This window comes from Molossus molossus, unplaced genomic scaffold, assembly GCF_014108415.1.
Source record: "Molossus molossus isolate mMolMol1 unplaced genomic scaffold, mMolMol1.p scaffold_m16_p_4, whole genome shotgun sequence".
In the NCBI taxonomy this organism is placed as follows: Eukaryota; Metazoa; Chordata; class Mammalia; order Chiroptera; family Molossidae; genus Molossus; species Molossus molossus.
In genome coordinates this window covers 102,755,308-102,778,516 of record NW_023425377.1, presented here as the reverse complement: position 1 = coordinate 102,778,516, position 23,209 = coordinate 102,755,308, and the positions used below count along the sequence as shown (strand labels likewise).

Below are 23,209 nucleotides of genomic sequence, written 5' to 3'. Positions count from 1 at the left end.
CAATTTAAAATTTTCTGGTGCTAGAATTTCTTACTCTGAAATAGACACATATTCCCTATGAAAATGTTTGTATGATGATTGCTTGTTGTACTTAAAATAAAGCAGCCAGAGAGAACTTTGCTTGTATTATAGGTCAACCAGACCTCTGAGAGCTGGTTGACAATCTGAGGACTGTAAGCGGAGTAGTTGCTAAGTGATGGACCCTGTGGTAGTTGGGATTGCCTGCATCCTTCTTTTATCTAGATCTGTCCGAACTGCCATACATCAGACATTTAAAACTATTCAAATAAAACCATGAATGAACACAAGCTATTATTGCTGAGTTTCTAAATCCACAGTCATTTCATAATGAAAATAATTCCAATACAAAAAAATATTTCTAACATTGAAGCTTCATTCTAGTGGAAATCTCAAGTCACTAGGTGATATGTCTAAGGAGAGTTTTTTTTTTTTAATTTAGATTTGATAGAACATAATCTGACTTATGGTAATGGTAACTAAAAAGAAACAATGTTGAAAGTAAAACCAATCATATTAGAATGGTGTTGTTTTTTTTCATAGTCAATTATTCATATTTCTGTTGTGCTGGAAAAATAATAACTTTAAAAATAATTTTTAGAGGAACGAGGAGACGAAGGAAGGAGAGTAGGAGGAGGAAGAAGAAGATTGTATACATTCATTATTGTCTAAGTATCTATGATTTTTCAGTTTCCCAGGTGATTGGTGTTTCCTGCCTTTGTCCCTACACCTAATATTGTAATATAATCAAAGTTACATAAAAATTAATGATACATGCTAGAATATATGTATGAATTAATCTAAAGTTTAGTTAAAATTCAAAACTAGTCTAATAAAGAAAGTAAAAGCTGCAGAGGAAAGTTATCGCGCCCAGCAAAGTAGCATCTAAAACTGTGCCTCCATGAGTCAAATAGTCCTATGAAAAGAGAAAATTTCAGTAAACAAAGGAATACTTAAAATCATCCAGATGTTTTACATCATTCAGATAAAGAAGATATTTAACTTAATGTTTTAAGCTGTCTAAGAAGTAGTGGTGAGGCTATTTTTAAAAACATTTGTTTGAATAGAAGTAAATAAACTATTCTAATTAAAGTGAATGTAATTTCAGAATATCTATATTGATGAGAAATAGCAACATCATAAAAGACCTAATTCCACAAATATATATTCTGGACTTCTTATGTAGGAGAGGTCATCAAACCAGGGAAAAAAGCTATTAGCAAACACAATTATGTTTTCACTTTTTCTCCCTTTCTTCTCTTAGGACACAAATTATAAGTATTTTGAACACTGAAAAGTCCAAAGGAGAAAACCAAGAAGGCTGCAGAGTTTTAAATATTTCTCAGAATGTCTGTATAATAAACTTAACACCTGAGAAGTCAATCAATAATTTATTTGAAATTTTCTAGCATTTTCACACTGTAGCCACAACATTTTAAAAATAGTTTTTGTTAGTGAGAGAAATAAATGTTTTGGTGAGTAGAAATAAAAACATTTATTTTCTGCAGATGGAAATTAGCCCCCTTCATTGGAATGGACTTCTCTACTCTCCATTCCTTCCTGTTAGACGAAGGACACGTCCATTACAAGGGACAGAGGAGGTGGCATTTCCCATCAGAGGCCTGCAGAGTATCCCTGGGACTATCAGAGCCCATCCGTTTATGAATAATACATACTGGATGGTACTGATGTGGCAACCTGTATCAGGTTCTTGCAAGATTCAAAAATAAAAATTTTCTCTTTGCAGAAAGCTTCCTTATCTGTAGGAATAAGAAGGGTCCGTGCACCAGAACAGAAACATGTATGAGCAGATATACTCCCAATAAATGCCCAAATATAAAATAAACCGACCCATGCACACTTGCACACACACACATACACTTCCATGCATGTGTACACACATACATGGCATGCATAGGTTTCAGCACAAAACTACTGAATAAATAATCACCTTCAAAAAAGCACTAAGAAACTCTGAGGTACAACAGAGACAACTTACTCTTTCTAAAACATGCATATATCTAAATATCGTTAATGAAATCTTGGAACAGGATTCAAACTCATAGGAAAGTTTTAACTGTGTTCTCATTTGAAATTAATCACACTGATATTTAAAGATTTGTTAGGACAAAATGAGGTTAAATATCTTCTGAAATATCGATGCCCATTCCATGAGGGAAATGGGGTAGAGGAAGAACACTGTAAAGGAATTCTGTATATGAGAAAGGTGGTAAGGTAAGGAGCGTGTCAGTTGTAATCACTTGTATTTAAAGACAGGAAAAGTGCACAAATCATTTTATCTGACCCTGATATTTATTACAGACACAAATAAACTGGGAGTCAGGAAATCTGGGTTTTATTTCCTTCCTTGAAGCCAGTCACTAGGCCCATCAGTGACAGATTACATTCCCATTAAAATTATCCATGAGGAAGACTGCTTTAACGAGGTTTATTCTTCGCATTCTGAGTTCTCAGTATTGCAGAAGTCATAACTGAGTCTTTGCACTAATACAAGGTTGCCTAAGAAGGCACAATGTCTATGCTCAACTCTCATTGCCTGAAGTCATTTGTTATATTATTCCCCAAATATAAATGCTACAATTAAAAATTTAAAAACATGTCAATTTCCCCAATGTTGATGTTTTTATATGCATTAAATTCTACTAATATTCCCTTTAAGTTTAACCCATATAAAGAAAAATAACTTTGGCCCTGGCCGGTTTGCCTCAGTGGTTAGAGCGTGGCCTGCGGTCCAGAGAGACCCGGGTTCAATTCCCGCTAAGGGCATGTAACTCGGTTGCAGTTTGTCCCCGGCCCTGGTTGGGTCGTGCAGGTGGCAGCCACTCGATGTGTCCCTTTCACATCGATATTTCTCTCTCTCTCTCTCTCTCTCTCTTGTTCTCTCTCCCTCCCACTCTATTTGAACAAAAAACAAAAAAGTGACCTCGAATGAGGATAAAAAAAGAAAAGAAAAAGAAAAATAACTTTGTTCTGAGTATACCTGTGCTTATTTGTATACTTGTGTTCAGATACAACATAACATAAAATTAAGTTTGGTTTCACTATCATATTAAGTAAGTAATTATCGTTAATCTAGAAACAAACCTCATTCAGTCCAAGAAAATACAATGCCTACCACTATATTCTAATTAGTTAAAAATTCAATAGACACATAATACTACATAATGTCCAAATAACTTTAGTTTGATAGTTCTAATATCCTTATTTGTTTTGTTATTACTTCATTATAATGCTTTTAAAATATATTCTAGAATCAGTACAGTATATTACACTTTAATTTTTGTAGAGGAGCTTGTAGATTTTCTGTTGTGTGATACAATAACTTCTAAATTTTCAAGCTATAGAATTTCTCATGACTAGTTTAAGATATTAAATCAGAATTCATATGTGATGGTTTCTTACTTTTTATGACAGAAAATTGATATTAATTACTCTGCTAATAAGTTCTTAGAGTCATTCTTCCAATTCCATTTCTTAGGTCTATAAGGTGCTTATTTAAAATGGAATGCTATGTGAAAAAATACCCCAAATCTCTATATGATTATAAATATTTTCATTGTATACTATACATTAAAAACCTAAATATATGTCATCGTCTTTTTCCTTGATGCATCACTTAGCGGAAAGAAAGCTCGAATTCACTTCTAAATAGCTTTCTTCTCCAAATAATATTAAATTACCTACTGTCAAATATTGTTTCTTCTTTTTATTTAATAATTGTTTTTAGAAAAAGAATGGAAAAAATAGTTGAACATGTTATATTACTATTATGTTTTCATAAATTCATAACCAGTTCTGAAATATTTAGAACACTGGTTACAAACAGAAGCATTTAAGACTAAGTCTTCATAAAATATCACTTGATTAACAGATACAATAAAGTAAAATTTATTCACTTGTCTATAATAAGATAATGTTACAAATTAACTGTAAAATTAAAATGATAAAATTTAACTAAAAACATTAATAGTAACTTGTATTTCTAACTTGTATTTACTAATTAATAAAGAGATGAGGTTTTAAATTTCTTAACTCTCAAAGATCAAAGTATATCAGGTACTATTTGTAAATCTAGAAATATTTGGGGTAACTGATAGGTAGAAATATGATATGAATTACTCTCTTAAAATTATTTTTATAATTAAATCAAATGAAAACTGAGACAAATTGGAGAACTGTGATGCACCAACTCTCCACCTTCATACAAACATTCTTGATAGTTTTATAGAGCAGCTCAGAGGTTGGCTCCCACCCACATGCTCAGCTGTATGCACAGTGCACAGAGAGTTTCCTACGGAGATTTCCATTCATATCTTATCATTGAGAACAATTTACACCATGGAGTCAATTATGTTATCTTTATCATTAAAATAACACATGGCTATATATTATTATAATGATAGTTTTATTAGAAGTCAAATACTATTTTCAGTGTGGATAGCACCTATCTATTAAAATAGGTGATCTTTTGTCAATTATGATTTTGTGAGATGATCATAATTAGGACATTGAATAACCTAAGTCCTTATTTGTTGCCATTTCTTGATAGCACCACACCAGCTCTTTATTATAGATACAATGTTTTCATCTTCCCTCTCCCTGAGCAAAGGTATAACCCAGGAACTTAAATGTGAAATAGATTTAATTACATCCAGAACCACAGTATTTTAAATATGAATCTGACCAACTGCCAAGACTTTTCAATGCATCAAAAACAAAAAACAAAAACACTGAAAGTTTATACTTAATGACAATTTTCTTGGACTTTACAAACTAATCTAATAGGTGAAAATCATGTCTGTTGTTTTTCAGGTTGTAAATATGTTCAGTGTAACATGTAACTAACACCGTCGCAAAGGGCATGATCAGCTCTTACAGTTGAGACAAACCAGGACAAGTGGGGGTTTAAATGCTTGGTGATGCTAAGCAGTTTACTTAACTGCTCAGCTGCTTCATCTGTCAAGTGTCTATAACAGTGAGATAGTGTGTGTCTGCATAGGAAGTTCTCAAAGTGCAGCTCTATGACGGTTTGGTGTTTAATGTCCCCTTGAACTTCATTGTTCACTGTACTTACCTACCTACATGCCCCGAACAACTTAGGCTACACGCTATCAATATGAAGTATCGCCACCTAGCTGATTTATAATTTTTAAATACAGCACTGATAAATACTAAAAACAGAGATGATTTCCTAAAACAATCTGCATCAGTAGACGTGATTTATAGCAAATTAACCAGTATGAGCTTTAGCACTACCAAGGTACTCAGATAATTTTACAATTTATAGCTGCACTGAGATAGAAATAAAGACCATGTCCTGTCATGCTGAAAAAGGCATCTTCTGCATGTGCCTTCGTATCTATATTACAAGAATTAACGTAGCACGACTAATATTTCAATAGCATTATTCTAAAGATACAAACAAGTAAGCTCTCTTTATAGTTTTGAAAGTTCTGCCTGACCAAAAATATCAGAGAATGAACTTTAAATATTCCGTAACTTTAAATTTAATCATACTTGGTCACCAGTACACACAGCATGCACTTTGTAAAAAGCATTATTAAATGAAATGTATAACTAATTTAAAGTGAGAAGGATCCTGAATATTATCAATATTATGATAAAATGTATTTACTTTATAATTTCAATTTTTAAAATAATATTTAGGTGGCTCTAAGATGAGAATCCTTATCTCTAATGACTGGAAACCTAAAATTTGCAGCATATATGATATTTTTAAAACAGTGAAGACTCAGGAAGTCTTCTTTTATTGAAATAGGATATTGAAAGTCTACTTTGAATAACATAAACCTTAAATGAATGCCTGAGAAGAATTTTTAAAAGGCAATTAAATCTGGGGGAAGGAAGGGAAGGGGAACAAGGAAGCGAGATGCATTGTATTTTGAGTGTACTTTTGTGTATGACTTGAACTTCAGTGGAGCTTGTGAACCATTAACTTCAATTACACTGAAAACTCCAAACAAACTCCGGCTATTGTAAATCTCATTGATTTTAAACACATGGGGACTGGGATAAATGGACTTTGAATTAACTCAATCCAAATTACCTAATATTAAAACATAATTGGAATTCAGTTGCTTGAAATTGCTTTCCAATCTGAAAGGCAGAATAGGTTGCTACGCTAAGGTTTATTATGTTATCTATTTTTAAAAATTTACAATAATATTTTTATAAAGTATGAAATTGGGAAAACAAAGGAATTTTACTGATGTTTCTCTATACTTTCTTAAAACTGGGAGACTTGGATCAAATTTCAGTTCTTTAAGAGAGAGAACTTTTACTCCAAGTTCATGAAACTAAACATTAAATTCCAAACACAGAAGTGTCAAATGCTAAATATACCTGCAAATATATTGTTTTTAGTAAAATGATCACTTCCATAGTTCTAAGTCTCTGCCTGCAATCACTTCTATGACGATGAGGTAAAATGTGATTTTAATATCAGCTAATAATAAAAATAAACATATAATAATAAGAGAAATATGTTGCTAAATAGTAAGAATAAAAATATGTTCTTAAGATAACACCCTATATTCCAAAAACAAAGTTGAATTATTTTGAAGACGTCTGCCAGTTTTGGGAAGTTTGGTATTATAATCTCCACCCATTTGTAAAGAGTAAAGTCACCATATGAAAATATTATTATAATAATTTTATGTTACTTGTACTGGCCTTAATAATGTTTGATTAGTTTATATAAGATCTAAGTGCTTGACAGCTACATTTCAACAGGGTCCCTATTACTAACATCTTAATGTTAAGTAAAAAAAATTGTTCAACCTGGGGTCAATGTCCGTGCCCTCTTTGTACCTCCAAGTTACATTTATGCAATGAAGACATTATGATTTAAGCCAATCCACCTTGAAAATCCGTGATACACACATGCAGCTTGTGAACACTGACTGCTACCTGAGAAAAAGTGTGCTTTGAAGCCCTTCTTGGACACAGTATTGTCAGATTTGAATTCGATCCTCATGTTGTTGAACTGGGATGTGATCACGTCAGGCACTTCCGCACCGCAAAACTTGCCATGCAGTTTAGACTCAGAGGAGAGGCCACTCCAAATCTCCACGTAATCGTACTTGCAAACCTAGGGGGAAAACATGCTTACTGCAGTCACCAGATCGCAGAGTATCAGATAGCTGACATTGATTTTTTTAATTTTATTTTTCAGTTGCAGCAGACATTCGGTATGACTTTATATTGGTTTTAGGTGTACAGCACAATGGTTATACAATCATAGATTTTACAAAGTGGTTCCCCCCCACCGCCCCGGTATTTTGAGTTCTCATGCGGCACCATATACAGTTATTACAATATAATTGACTATATTCTCTATGCTGTACTTTGCAACCCTGTCAAATTGGAATTAACAGATAAAGAAAAAAATCAAGGAAAGGGTCTAAATATGGGACAGAAAGCCTTGAGAGACCGATGTGAGAAGAATTTTTCTCTGAATATCTCCCTCCAAGATATATATGTGTGTGTGTGTGTATATACACACACGGACACACACAAATGTGTGCTTATTTATATATATTCATAGCACACATCTTATATCTCTTTTAAAACGTTTAGATATTTAAATTTTCACTAGGGACTATGAAAAACTTGTCATGTACTATCTTATTTAATGCTGACAAGCACATAAAATTGGTACATTTAGTCCATGAAACAACCATTAGCACCAGAAATTATCCTTTCTACAGTAAAAATAGGAAAACTGAGGCTCAGAAATTTTATATACCTTGCCTAACATTATACATATCGTGCGTAGCATCGTGGTTATTAACACCGGGGAGTTTGGCTGGGTCCAGAGCTGTCCCCCAGAAACTTCATTCTAATCAGAACAGCACCATTAGGAAATTTCAAAGTGAGATAGACACTTGGTATGTCATAAAAAGGATCCTTTGCCTTTCAAACTTATCAAATAAATTGATATTTCTTAATTTCTTTGAGTTGAAGTTACTCTTCAGGATTGCAAACAAATAGGAATTCTACACAGTGGGATGAAGGCAGAAATTTATACTAAAATGAGATCGGATTTATATGTAATGTACAAACACCACCAAAATGGAAGAAGTTGAGTGAATGCCAGGTATTTTTAAGCAATTTTATGCCCACTAACAGATGTTTCCATAATACAATTTTAAAGTTCCGACAGGGTTCATTCTAAAGAACACCTTGTGTGAATGATCTTATTACATAAATGTGTAATTAGCAAGTTTAACAATGCATATGATTGAACCCTGGGGCATGATCTGTACTGTGCAATATGTCAACTCAAGTTACTGATTCTTGTGATATTAATTAGGTGATAAATTAGCAAAATGTTGCTAGAAAAAAATGAAATGAGTTTTCTATCTACTTTGTTACAGAAGCAACTTTTGTTTAGAGAGGGCCAAGGCCAAAGGTGTTTGACATTGATTTTCCTTTTGGATATTAATTAATGAATAAAATAACCAGGTTTTAACTTAATTCAGTATTCTATAGGTCAGGTTTTTGCTCGTGCCTTTATTTTAAATAGCTAACACATCAAACTATGAAAATACACAGAATTTTGTAACAGCCTTCCACACAGTAACATCATTATAAGTTTAAGGATTCTGAGATCTGTGACAGACTTTGTAAAGGGTCCTTCCCTGAATAAAGACCTAAAGACTATCATGAGAAAAATGCTTTTGGAACACAATGCTCCATTTATCTAAAGCCATTTACCCTCCTTCCTCCTGAATATAAACTTCCAACTTCTTAGGAACACTTATCAATGAATGAATTAAAATCTCGTATCTGCCACAACTAATAGCTTTAGGGAAAAGTGAGAGGATAGAAGTCATTCAACACAAAGTTCACGTCCCACCACCGGACTGGTAGGGAGAGTCCCATTTTCAAAAAGAGTTACTCACTTGAAAGCTTTTCTAAAAATTCTATAAAAACATTTTCTTCATTTAAGTTTCCCCAAATTTCAAACAATATTAATGGAAAATAATGTTCCATGTGGCTAAATCATGCTATAAATATACACTGTGGCCTTTTCCATCATAAAACTGTTTTATAACATAAAGAAAATTTCAAAATGTCCATTGATCCCTAAAATTCTACAATTCCCTGAAATAAAGGTTTGTCACATTTCAGACTTTAATTGCCTTCAAGGAAAAATAAAAGTCTGCAACTTCTTTTTATCTTGAAGCTATTAGTAAGAGCTTTAAACCACACAGAAATGCCTGTTAGGTCAATTATTTCATTTGTTTAGATGTGGTCACCTGACAGAAAACTGTACCTTTACAGCAGAAAACTTCCATAAAGAAAAGATAGTATCAATTAAATGCATCTTTTACTGAGGTTTAAAATTTTAATTTTGTAAATCAAAGACTATCAACTAAATGCATCTTTTATTGAGGGTAAAGTATGAATTTTTCCTTATTTGAGTACCAGCAGCACATTCATAACAAAAATCTGCTTATGTAATGAAAATATATTCATTTCCACAAGTCAAATATACCAGATTCTCCCAAAAGAACATTTTTGTTATGACTCAACCAGTGGATTTTGGTTTATTTTCTTTTCAGAAAAGTCTATGTGACATGAAGCTGACCCTAATTTTCTCAGAGTTCTTTAATAAATCAAAAAATGCTGTATATTAATACACCAAATAAAAACTCCCTCGCAGTAATTTTCAGTCTCCCAGAAACAGTCTAAAATATTACCCAGTCCCAACAGGAATTAATAAGCAGTTGCAGAAATGAGCAGTAGGACAAAGGAAGACTACAACATTGATACTATTGTACCAATGAAACACATTCTTTCTTCATATTTTTAGTTTACCAGTTTGCCTTCAGAAATTCCCAAAACATGATAGATAAAAATTATATTTATTGTTCACTTACTTCATTGCCCTCCAATTCAAAAAACTCAAACTTCACAGAAATTCGGTACTGGGTTGGTGCGACCACTTGCCACACGCAGTTTTTATTGGGAGGGTACTCCTTGGGCCAGCCTGGTGTCGTTATGGTGCCATTAAGTTTGGTAAGAAATCCACCACAAGCAGCTAGAAGAAAAATAACAAGTTTTCCCTTAACAAGGTCATCCCTATCTTAGCGCCTTCCCCTTGATAACCCAATGTCTCTGCATTAAATTTCAACTACCTTCCACATTTTTCAAGAACTAGAGCGCTATAGTCTCTGTTCCTTAGACTTTAGTATGATTTTAATCAGCTATTCCCACATGTAAATTATTTTGTAGCTTTGGAGCCAAGCAAAGAATGGCTATACTACAACATTTTAGATCATTCTGACCAATATGAGGAAAACTGGGTGTCAGCATCCTTGTCCCTTAAATGGGTATGACAATATCTACACCATATGGTTATTGTGAAAATCAATGAAAAGATATATATAAAGCACAATATGGTCTGATGCTGTAAGAACAAAACACGTGTTTATTTCTTTAAACTCTTTTTTTCCCAGCACAAGCAATTCTTGGATAGAGTTGCCTGACTAGCAGGCAAGATAAACTATAGTAAATAGAATATGGTTGTTATTCCAAAAACTCCATTTAACGACTGGTTTTCTTTCCCTTTTGGATGATCTGTTTCAAAGAGGTATTATTTATGTGGCCTCTCTTCCCTATTGAAAGGGACTTCAGCAAAGTCAGGTGCAAGCTGAGTGAAAAGAATACAAATTGTACACGACTGACAATTAATTGTTAGGGAGTCAAGAGTTACCTCAAGTAATCGTTCTCTACTTTAACTGCTCTTATGTGTGTGGGGGAGGGGGGCAAAGGTAGGTTTACAGTTATGAGTATATGAAACAGAGTTTATTCTTGTATTATTATTAATTATTGCATTAGTTTTCATTTGAATAACTGTAAACCTACTTTTGTCCTTCTCTGTAAGACATATCTTCATTTATTTATATATATCTCTTCAATTTGAACTTTGAAGAAGAAACAGAGAGTTCCTGAGTTTTGTAAATAGGTCAACTGCGATATGACATTTATTCATTAAGCAAATAATTCTGCCCCCTTTGCCACTTTTTATGTCCTCCTGTACTGATACAGTAGAGAGCAAGGTGCTCATGTGTAGGGAGCTCACACTTTTGTGGGAAACACCAAAAATAACTTTAATAAATACATTCAAGCCCTGGCCAGTTTGGCTCAGCGGTTGGAGTGTCGGCCTGCGGTACAGAGAGACCCAGGTTCGGTTCCCGCTAAGGGCACGTACCTCAGTTGCAGTTTGTCCCCGGCCCTGGTCGGTCGTGCGGGTGGCAGCCACTCGATGTGTCCCTTTCACATCGATGTTTCTCTCTCTCTTTCTTCCTCTCTCTCCCTCCCGCTCTGTCTGAACAAAAAATGCAAAAATATCCTCCGGTGAGGATTAAAAAAAAAACAAAAAACATTCATATGAATAATGTTAAAGTGCTACAAGTGCAGAGGGGAATGAATGAGGAACAGAATGGGGAAAGGCAAATCAGTTTATTTGTTTTGTCTTTTATTCAAGTACGAGGACTACAGTGTAGAACAGGGAAATGGAAGAGTCAGCTTCACATTTTGAAGGAAGAGGTCCCAGGGCATCGGAACCAAACACTGAATAAGAAATCTCATCTTAGAATTACAGAGGAAATGTGGAAACCACGACCAAATGTCTTTATGCATCTTTTACTAATAAAATGCATTTAGTTCTCACTTTATGTCTGACTGTACTAGATTCTAGAAATAAAAAGATGGTTCAGAATCAGGATTTTAAGGGAGACACTCCCATAAATTATATTAAGGTAAAAATAAATGACAGATGGATGGACAGATGGATAAAAACCTAGATCCGGAGAGCTATAAAAACAGAAATATATATAGATTATATAAACAGATAGATGATAGATAGATAGATAGACAGACAGACAGACAGGCAGACAGGCAGACAGGTGGTAGGTAGATAAACAATTCCCTGGTTGGTAACAAAGGAGGAAATGATTGATTTTACAACAAGAACCGAGGTAGTGTCACATTAGCTGTGACTATACATTGAGTCTTACTAGTTGAGGGAAGAAGTCACTATACGGGGAAGGAAAGGAAAGGAAGGTGGATGGCAGAAAGAGAGAAAGAGAATTAGACTGGAGAAAGGACAGGCTCGGGCAGGGGGTTCAGCAGGGACCCCCACGTGCAATGCAGTCGTACCTTCGCAGCTCCTTTTGTCGGGCCCCAGCTCGTAGCCGGGCTCACACGCACACTGGTAACTGCCCAGCGTGTTCAGGCAGCGCTGCTCACAGCCTCCGCGGTCCGGCTTGGCACACTCGTCCTCCTCTGCAGAGATGGCGAGATGGAGAACGACTAGGGTATTTTGTTTTTATACGCTAAGGTGCAAGAGTTTTCCAAAAATTGATATGCTTAATACTCTGAATGAAACGGAGACAATTAACTGCTCCCGAGAAGGAGCAGGAACAATTTGCAAGCCCTTGCTAGACGACACACGAGAATTCACGCCACTGCATCCTAAGATGTGTAAGAACCGAGAGACGCACTAGAAATGAGGGACAGGGCCAACTGAAGGTCAGACACAGAATGTGTTTTTTCCTGAATTTAAGGTCAAAGGGAATTATTAAAACCTAGATATTTTTTCAGAATAAAACAGAAAAACGTACTGAAAATACACAGCTTCACCTGTTGATTTCACAGTCTAGTTTGCTAAATACCCTAAAGAATGCTTTGAAAGAAATAGATTATGGTGAATATAAAAGAAAAGAAAAAACTCAGAAACTTACTGGACCTCTTTAAATGTTAAGCATTCAGTATTTTTATATCGACATATTAATCCAGAAAATATAATAATTCCATATTTTTACAAACAAATGTACTATTTTAATTATACGTGAAAACATGAAAAGATATATAAAATGTATATGTGAAAAAGATATTCTCCTTTTAAAAAACATATGACAAGCTACTCTACAATCTCATTCTTCAGGTACAACCTATTGTGAGTTAGGAAATTAGCAAACAATATTCTTTGGAAAAATTACACATCAGCAGAACACTAAAAGCATTTTTGATAACCAAATATACAAATATCACACTAGAAAACCTTGATAGTATGCTTCTCTACCATAAAATATAACACACAGAGAAGATTTAAAGCATGTAAATGTAGATTCTAATAAATACTTTGAATATATATAGTAAAAGTGCCAAGGTTCTCTGCCTTTCAATTCATATGATAAATACTTAAGAAACTCTTAGAAAAATCCATTATACATTGTTCTCTAAATAATAAAAATGGTAGATATTTATCACACTAAATATTTACAACATAACGGAATCCATCCCTTATTCTATAAAAATCAGTAGAGAAAACCTTTTTTTCTTCCCATAAAATAATTTATTCTACAATGATACACCTAATATAAGCAAATACAGATTTTCTAAATGCATATTTGATATTATTTGCACTAAAATAGTTTTCTTTTTACTTTAGTAATATGCACCACATATGGGACATGAAAAACAAACTGAAACTTAGATATACATAACTCAGAATTAAGGTTTATCAGTAATAACCCTTTATATAAAAATAAATTTTAAGTATCATATCAGTAATAATTATTTGTCAAAAAAATTTTTAAAAAAAGACATTTTAGATATTCTACCAAGGAGGCCACCAATGATTTCCAATGCAGTGAAAGCCGTTCTGTAATGGGTGATTTGGAAATGCTGCCACCTAGAAATTGATAAACTGCAAGTCAGTAAACCCCTTTCTAGGTATGAATCCTTTCTGAACTGTGTTGCAAATATTTTCTCTCAGTCTATATATTCCTTTCTGAAATTTGTTTTTCCTATTTCTTTAAAAAAATAGTAGAATATCCTAATGGAACTCTTACCCTGTGCTAAAAAGTAAAAAATTCCAGTATTTTACCAATAATTTTTTCAATCAAAACCCATCAAAATTCCCTTATGAACAGTGCATAATTCAACTTTCAACAAAACCTTACCCCTAGTTGTCCCCTACCTCAAAGTTAAATATCACATTGATCCCTGACAAGGAAAATCTCACATTTCAAATTACCTTTAAAAAAGTTGGCAGCAAACCCTGCCTTGTTCACAGTCCCATCAGAGACAAACTTCATCCACAAGGTGTTGGAGGTAGATTTAATATCCTCAGGTTTATCATAACCACAGAATCGCCCTATCAAAGGGCTGTTTTCATTGGTCCCATCTCGAACTTCCAGGTAGTCATAGGCACAGTTGTCATGTCTTTCAATCTTAAAGAATAAAAACATGTGAACATATATCTCATTAATAGATAAAACGATTTCTATAAAAATATTATTATGTATTCTCAGTGCCATAATACTGATATGGTCATATAACAGATTACTTATATCAAATGCAAACATTTTTTGCAGGGTAGTATCTACACTTCCCATGAATAAAGGTCATATTCTGGCAGACATGGAGAGATAAAAAACAAATCTACAGAATAATATGTCTGCATACATCTGGGTCAACAAAAGTTAACTACTTTTAAAAACAATTAAAATACAAGTGGTAATTCTTTAGAAAATAGAACTGAAAAAAATATCCATACACACAATGATATTAAAAGCCTGGGCCAGATTATGCTAAAAGCAGTGTAAAATTTGCTCAGAAACATAGTTATAAAAACTTCCCATTGTTCATCAAGAAAATCACTATCTTACCCAAAGAAAGCTGCATTCAAGTTCTACTGGCAAATACAGCACTGTTTTAGGTTATAAATATCTTTTTTTTTTTTTTGTATATGCCCCTAGCGGGAACCGAACCCGGGACTCTCTGGTCCGCAGGCTGACACTCTAACCGCTGAGCCAAACTGGCCAGGGCTATAAATATCTTTTTAAAGGAAAATCTGATAATGTGAGCGACACGACTTCCTAGTCTATGGAATTCTTTACCGACAGTTGGCACAGCTACATGTAGAGAGAATCAGCTCTGGCCAGCACCCCCTTCTCCAAGTACCACAGCTGGTTTCAACAAGCTTTTTTACATCAACATCCACTGCCCCCTCAACACACATTAGCTGGCAGAACTCAACTGCTCTCCTTAAACAACTAAATGCCAAGGTCAGATCAGACTATTGGCGTATGAAACCAATGGAGAACTGTAAGTTCCTGGACCTACTTCTGAAAGCAACAGAGCCAAAATTTACAAAGTGCTTTAAAAGTGGAGAGACAATTTCTAAATAAAATATTTACTTTTTATGTTTTCATTGAGAAGAGGTACTAGTTCTGAAGTTCAATAGAGTCAACTGCTTATTAGTATTTGAAGCTAGAAAACCATGAAAAGTATCCCATCTTGTCAATCACTGCCTGACATACACTTTGCTGATATATGGAACTCTCCCATTACAAGATGAGTGTCAGAAAATAAGGTCGTTCATGGAATTACAACCAGAATGCACAAAAATATTGGTATAGTTGCTTGAAGAATCTGTTTCCCAAATTGCTAAACATTAACAGTGATAGTCTTCAAATTAAGTAGCCTAAAGACAAAAAGAACAAAATAGATTTTGAAGCACAGATATGGTTAGAACTAAGGACTACATTTGCTGCTTTCTTTTTCCTAATCAGAGTCAGGATTCCATCCTTGTGTCAACAAACAGCCAGTGTCTATTGTATGCTGGGCCCCATTCTCACTGCTTGGTACGCACCACTCAGCAGAATGGCAGAGCCTTGCCCTCCTGGAGCTTAGATGCTCCTGGTGGAGACAGCAAGGGAACGATCAACAAGAAAATGATTAAATCATAAAATATTAGAAAGCAATACATTTTATGGAGAAAAGTGAAGTGGAACAAGAGCTAAGACAAATGGGAATCAGAGGCGTGAAGTTTGCTCCATCAGACTCATTAAGTTTTATTCATAAATCCAGACTTGCTCCTAAAAATGTATTCTCTTTGTGTGTGAAGTTATGGGAGTGAATGGAAAATATTTAATATAAAGAATATCTCATTTTTAAAGCACATTTTTTTTTTTTTTTTAGACTGTAGCTGTTTAAATAGAGAGAAGGTGAGGGAGGGCTAGCAGTAACTAAGGCAGTAGTCACTTAATTAGTTATGGGGATGACCAGGCCAATCTGACCAGCTATGTATACGCCCTCTTCCCTTAGTCTTTAATATACTCTTTTCAAAATCAAAGTTCTCCGTAAATATGAGACCATTTCCAGATGGCCAAAGACCATCTGGAAAGGCTACCTTCAGTCAAGGGGACATATAAAATAACATCTAAAACTCTCAAGGTGTAGGGCTTGATAAAAGAATAAGCAACACTGGACTAGTGACAAAACTGTGGGGAAGTAACGCAAGGTCGCAGCAGGTCATTCTGCCTGCACCTGCTTAGAGCAGCACAGAATGAAGTGCTCCTGCCCGTGAATCACACTGGGGGGTGTAGGGGCGATGAGTTAGAAGAGTAAAGAAAGAGAGATCACACAATGAAGGAACTCCTCTAGCAGGACAAGGAATAGAAACAAAATGACCGTCACATAAAAATTAAGAAGATTAATTTTAAAAGCTTTTAAATGACTATTCTGAGGAGATTACTGCTTTTGCAAATTGCAGTATAACAAGAGAGAAAATGAAATAGACACTATTGAAAATGAAATAAAAGTTTGTATTTCTTCAGTGATTCAAGAAAATAAGATAATGGGATATATTTCCCTGTAAATAAAACTCAGTCTGTTCTTTTAACAGATATACAATAAAGCACTCTGAATTTTAATTTAAAGTATATTTACTGATTATTTAGTAAAAATTATGATTTTAAATATTTTATATAATACACAAGGATAAATATTTTATGGGTAGAATGCATAACAATGACCAACTTTAGGATAGACTCCACTAGTACTTATTTACGAACTACATATCACTTACGTCTTAAATATTAGCACCTGGTGTTAGGAGTAATGATAGAAATATGCACTGTATTCTCACATAGTAAAGGCTATGGTTGCCGAATTGCTTAGAAATGCATTACCTATTCACACAACAATCTTAGATATCTTATCAACGACCTCAATGATCTCTGTTCACATATTTTTCCAGTTTAACTGAATTAATCCTAATTGCAATACCAGCACAATGAACAGCACAATAATTCTAAATGTATTGGTGTTAGTTATATCTCTTCAACTACATGTCCACAGAAGTAATGATGGTGAACACAAATGAAAGTTTCAGATATTTTATTTCTGTCATTGTGTGACTTTTTCTCCAGCTATATTAATTACTTAAGTAATATACAGAATGAATAGAAATAAACATAGTTGAAGCTAAAAAGTGAATAAGTCCATTGATGCTATGCCTGTAACCTTAAACTCCATGAGAAAAAGAACACCAAGTTCAATGATTTATAAAAACAATAAAAAAACAAACAGCAGTTTCTTCTTGAGTTACAGCGTGGACACAGTTCATAGGTATGTGACCTGAATGCAACGTCACGCACAATTGCACATCTAATAAATTTGTTTGGATAATGATGATGTTCATTTATTACAGCCTTTAAGGTAATCAGAGCATAAACCATTTATGAATGTGGCCAACTTTATCTCAATGTTAACAGACCTAACATGTACACAGAAAACACAATGAAAATGATAGTAAGCATCGAACATTTTTAGAAAACTGATATTTAAGTGATATTAGAAGTGGATGCAAATACAAAGAGAAAAGAACAAGTCTATAGATGAGCCAGAAGGGATTGAAATTACATTTCATTATGTAGTGGGGCTCATGCCTTTACTGGCAGGTTAGAGAGGAAGCATGAAAAAGCTGAGTGGTTCCTAATTAGCAAGAACTAAATCAATTAAAGGTCAGCTAATGTGGTCATCCTGTCATTCTAAAACTGCCGGCCGGGGCAGAGCTATGTGGTCAGTGTGCTGAGTGCTACACTGAAGGAGGGCCAGCCTGGAGGAAGGACCATGCCCACGCATAGGACCCATCCATACACTTTGCCTCCAGTTTATAACCAAATTTCCAACATAACACTGCAAAAAATCTACTGCAGTAAAAAGCTCTGAAAATTCCAAAATTTCTAGACAATAGTTTCAATAAAAGCTCTCCCAGGCTCCCTGATAAATTAAAAATCCAATTCCCATATGATTCAGAAACCCCACTTCTAGGTATATACCCTAAAAATTGAAAGCAGTGTCTTGAGGAGATATTTGTAAATCCATGTTTATAAGCAGTATCATTCACAACAGTCAAAAGGTGGAAGCAATCCAAAGGTCAATGAAGGGATGAATGTATAAACAAAGGTGTATATGCATACAATAGAATAGTATTCAGCCTTAAAAAGGGAGAAAATCCTTCCGTGGGCTACAACATGGATGAACCTCGAGGATATTGCACTAGTAAAAGAAGCCAGTCACAAAAAGGCAAATATTGTGTGACTCCACTTACATGAAGTGCTTAGAGTAGACAAATTCATAGAGACAGAAACTAGAAGGGTGATTTCCAAGGGTTGGGGTAGAAGAGAGAGGGGAGCAGTTGTTTATTGAGTGTAGAGTTTCAGTTTGCAAGAGTTCTGGAGAAGGATGGTGGTGATGGTTGCACAACAATGAGCAAGTACTTGACACTACTGAATTATACACTTAAAAATGGTTAATATGGTACATTAAAAAATGTTAATATGTTTTTACTGATTTTTAGAGAAAGAGGAAGGGGGAGGGAAAGACAGAAACATCAATGAGAGAGAAGCTTTGATCAGCTGCCTCCTGCCAGAAACCCAGGCATTTGCTCTGACCAGGAATCGAACCAGCAACCTCTTGGTACATGGGTCAGTGCTCAACCACTGAGCCGCACCAACCACACATATAATAAATTTTATGTTATGTCTATTTTACAATAACAAAAGTACCCTCTCTCATGACTGTTAGTGTGTATTTTCAAAATATAATTAATACAATCAACTCTATAAATGATTAAACTTTTATAGATAAATATCTTGCAAAATTATATACATTTGGAACAATACTAAAGTAATTCTTTGCTTTAGAAGAAAATGTTAAAGTATGAATAACAGCCCTGGCCGGTTTGGCTCAGCAGTTAGATCATCGGCCTGTGGTCTGGAGAGACCCAGGTTCGGTTTCCACTAAGGGCATGTACCTCGGTTGCAGGTTGTCCCCGGCCCTGGTTGGTCGTGTGGGTGGCAGCCACTCGATGTGTCCCTTTCACATCGATGTTTCTCTCTCTCTCTCTTCCTCCCACTCTATCTCAACAAAATGTTGAAAAATGTCCTCTGGTGAGGATTAAAAAAAAAAAATTTAAAGTATGAATAACAAAAACAATGTACATTAGCATTAGTCACTAAGAAAATTAATTTTATTAATGGGAAAAACCTAGTACCGCCTAATAAATAACCCTATCAACAAAAATAATTTTGAAGAAAAAAGGAAAAGCTTCATAATAGTTCATTATTTTAAAATCTACTATCATATTTAATATTTTTATTTAATATTACTTTATTATTACTATTTAATTTTATATAAAATTAATACATAGATAATTACAGCTCAAAAAAGGAGGGAAAAAAACAAATATTCTCAACACATGAATATAAAAAATCTAGGTTATGTCAATTTTTAAATGCTGCCACTTAATTTTTTCATTCATGACACAGTTGTTTTTAAATACAAATGTTGTAAATATTCACTGAAAACCTACTATAGCCAGATAATATACAGTTGGCAGAGTGTAATATGTAAAGAGTGGTGAATAAAACAGCCATGTCTCTGACTGGCAGACATATGTTGGTTAAACAATGCAAATGTATAAATGAGGAACATTATGAAGGGAAAGAATTTAATGCCATGAGAGAATATTGATGCCTCTCTGTGACCAGGTCCTGGCACAAGTGTGCATAGACCATGGACTGGGCTTCAATCACAGTGTTACCAATTATGAATTGTGTGACCTTGGGCAACTTTATTTAAACAAACACGTGCTAATCTTTCAGAGTAGAATTACAGCCTAAACCATAATTCTGAAGAGCTACTTAATTCTCTTTAATAGTCATTAAAATATATATACTCTTTTTTTAAAAAAATATGTATTGATTTGAGAAAAAGAGAGAGAGAGAGAGATGGAGGAGAGAGAGAGAGAGAGAGAGAGAGAGAGAGAGAGAGAGAGAGAGAGAGAAAGTTTAATGGTCCACTTAGTTACTCATTCATTGGTTGACTCTTGCAGGTGCCCTAACCGGAATCAAACCCAAAACCTCGGCATATCTGAATGATGCTCTAACAAAGTGAGCTACCTGGCCAGGGTCACCCATATAAACATCCAAAAATAGTATATCACAAGCATAAAAATGTAATTAAGTCTCCCTGTCTAGGCTTCTTAGTTCATTAACAAAGACTAGTCTAATTAATTTAAATTAACATAAAATGCTTAAGAGAATTAAAGGATTGCTTTTAGCTAGGCAATCCACAAAATACCAAGATAAAAGCTTTTGTATAAATAGTTTGGAATGTTGCAGCTTGCAGTAATGATGGGCAAGACTATTAAACATCTATGGTTTTCATAAGGGAAGTACAACTAAATCAGTGTGTAGAAATGTGCACAGCACCTCAAACTTAATCCCACTTAAATTAATGTATGTGGAGAATTCAATGGAAATATAAGTCAGCTCTAAATTTATATTCTGCTATATTAACATTTCTTGAAAGTTGTTACTGTAAACATTTCCAGTCTTCCGAACTTCTTGTCTTCTGTATGTCGGCATACTGAAAGTGCTCAAGTAAGATACTATAGACTACTAGAAGAAAAAGCTTCAGAAAGGTATGATTATAGAAGGATCAGTATTCTATAACCCCCAAATAGTGTCCTTTCCTGCCCAAAGACATCTGCGATTCATTAACCAAAGCGCTTGTGCAGATTTTCTCTCTGTACTTACAAAAAATCTAAATAGTGTGAGGAGGGTAAAGTCATGACATAAATTCACAAAAAGGTATAAATAATGGACAGCTAGTAAATTCTTTTTAGTAGATTTCAGCAGAATGATGGACAAATTTATCTTAAAGAGCCTTTTATCTGAAAGGGGAGAAAGTAACTGAAAATTAGAGTTACAAAAATAGAAACAGTTTTTGAAAAACAGCAAAGACTGATATCAGGGAATAATAACTGAAAAAACACAAAACACTGAAGAATGGTGAAGACTTTCTAAAAATTATACATTTTCAACATAAAATGTATAAGCTGTATGTTGAAAATGTATCATGTAATTAAAAATAAATTGATATAAACAGATAACTGAATAAATGAAAGAAACCACTTAATGACCACTAGAATAAGTTAAAAAATACACACACACACACACACACACACACACATAGTCAATTCTTGGTATTCATGGTATTCATTCTATAAAGTCACTGAATTAGTCGATACATTGCTCCTGCAGAAATACTACGTTAGGTTCCTGCAAACTTCTGGTCACAAAATTTTTGTCAATCAATCAATACATAACCTTGTTTTATGTGTGTTTCTGTATAAAGGTACCTTTATATATGATCAATTCATTAACACTGAACTCATGATCAAAAGCACTATCCCTCATGTCTGGACAATGCTTCTCTAACATATATTTTTCTCCATAGGGCATACCAAAGCTGGGAATGAGCACGTCCAATGACTCAAACATTCTGTTGCTCTGAATAGCCCAGAATAGCCCAGAAAGCACCATGAGTGCTGATTTGAGGGTTAGTGAGTAGGTGAATTTGTAAATACAAACTTTGGGAGTGATGACGATCCACTGTACCTGGGTTTTAATGCTAGTTTTGTGCTCATTTGTGTGATGCTAGGTTAGTGACATAAGTTCAGTTCCGAATCTAAAAAGGTTTAAATAGTATATTAGAACACCTCTAAATTCCTTGTCACTTCTGAATTTCATAGAACCCAGGATCTCTAGTTAAATTCAGCCACACTGCATACTAGGTCCTCCATAATTTAACTTTTTTTCTTTTTTAACCTATCCAGGCCTGTTTTCTTTTGTATGGAAACTTATGTATCTCTAATAAGGGAAGGTTATGTTGATTTCCACCTACCAATCATCATGCACTCACACTCTCACATATACTTCATCCATCCATTCATCCCTTTCATCAGCAAACATGAATCATGCATGTAGTGGTGCCGAACATATCATGATCAACAAGACAAGTAAGATTTCTACCCTCTGATGATCATATCTAGTGAGAGACAATAACCGTGCAAGCAAATCCATAACAAATTTCAAAAGATGTAAGTGCAATGAACTAAGGTAAAACAGAATAATGATTTATAGTCCATTGTAGGTAAGAAGATATTTTATTTATTTATTTATTTATTTTTATCCTCACCCAAGGACATTTTTTCATTTTTTTATTCAGGTAGAGCAGGAGGGAGAAAGAGGAATAGAGACTGAGAGAGAAACATCGATGTGAAAGGGACACATTGAGTGGCTGCCGCCCGCACGACCAACCAGGGCCGGGGACAAACTGTAACCGAAGTAGATGCCCTTAGCGGGAACCGAACCCGGGCCTCTCTGGACTGCAGACTGACGCTCTAACTGCTGAGTAAAACCGGCCAGGGCAGTGAGAACATATTTTAAATAGAGTTACCAAGTAAGGAGTCTTTAAGGAGGCGATGATTAAGAAGAAATCAGAATTAAGTAAGAGAGGAGGGAAGAAAGCAGAGATCCCGAAGTAGAAGAACATCAATGGCAAGCGCTGGGACGTGGCAGTAAATGTCACGGAAGAGAAAGAAGACCCAGAGGGGTCGGCACAAAGAGGAGAGAAGGAGCTTGGGACCAAACTGTGGCTTTGCCTTGGTCCATGATAATTAAATTTGTTTTATTTTACGTATAATAGGAAATCTCTGAGAGAATTTAAGCAGAGTAGTGTTATGATCCAATTCACATTATAAAGTATCATTCTGGCCTTGTGGACATCAGGACACATAGGGCCAGGGGGGAGGGGGAGAGGGGGGTGGGGGGGGAGCCGCAAGGCCGTCACCAAGTTCCTAGACATGGGGCGGTGGTGGGAACAGAGTGGTAGCCAGAAAGTAGGTATAAAGTGCTCAGATATGGGACATGTTTTGAAGAAAAAAATAAATGGAATATGCTGATGGACTGGCCTCAGTGTTAAAGAGAAAAAG

General features: G+C 34.7%; 1 protein-coding gene across 2 annotated transcripts in view; it reads right to left on the bottom strand.

The window, feature by feature from the left end:
• Positions 1–23,209, bottom strand: part of TLL1 (tolloid like 1) — a 174,475-nt gene that overhangs the window by 23,838 nt on the left and 127,428 nt on the right. For both annotated transcript variants that reach the window (XM_036240610.1, XM_036240611.1), the window contains exons 13-16: positions 14,114–14,309; positions 12,232–12,357; positions 9,948–10,108; positions 6,970–7,150 (exon numbers count right to left, since the gene is read on the bottom strand). In XM_036240610.1, the coding sequence (XP_036096503.1) occupies positions 6,970–7,150; positions 9,948–10,108; positions 12,232–12,357; positions 14,114–14,309 (664 nt within the window). The remainder of the gene's footprint in view (positions 1–6,969; positions 7,151–9,947; positions 10,109–12,231; positions 12,358–14,113; positions 14,310–23,209) is intronic.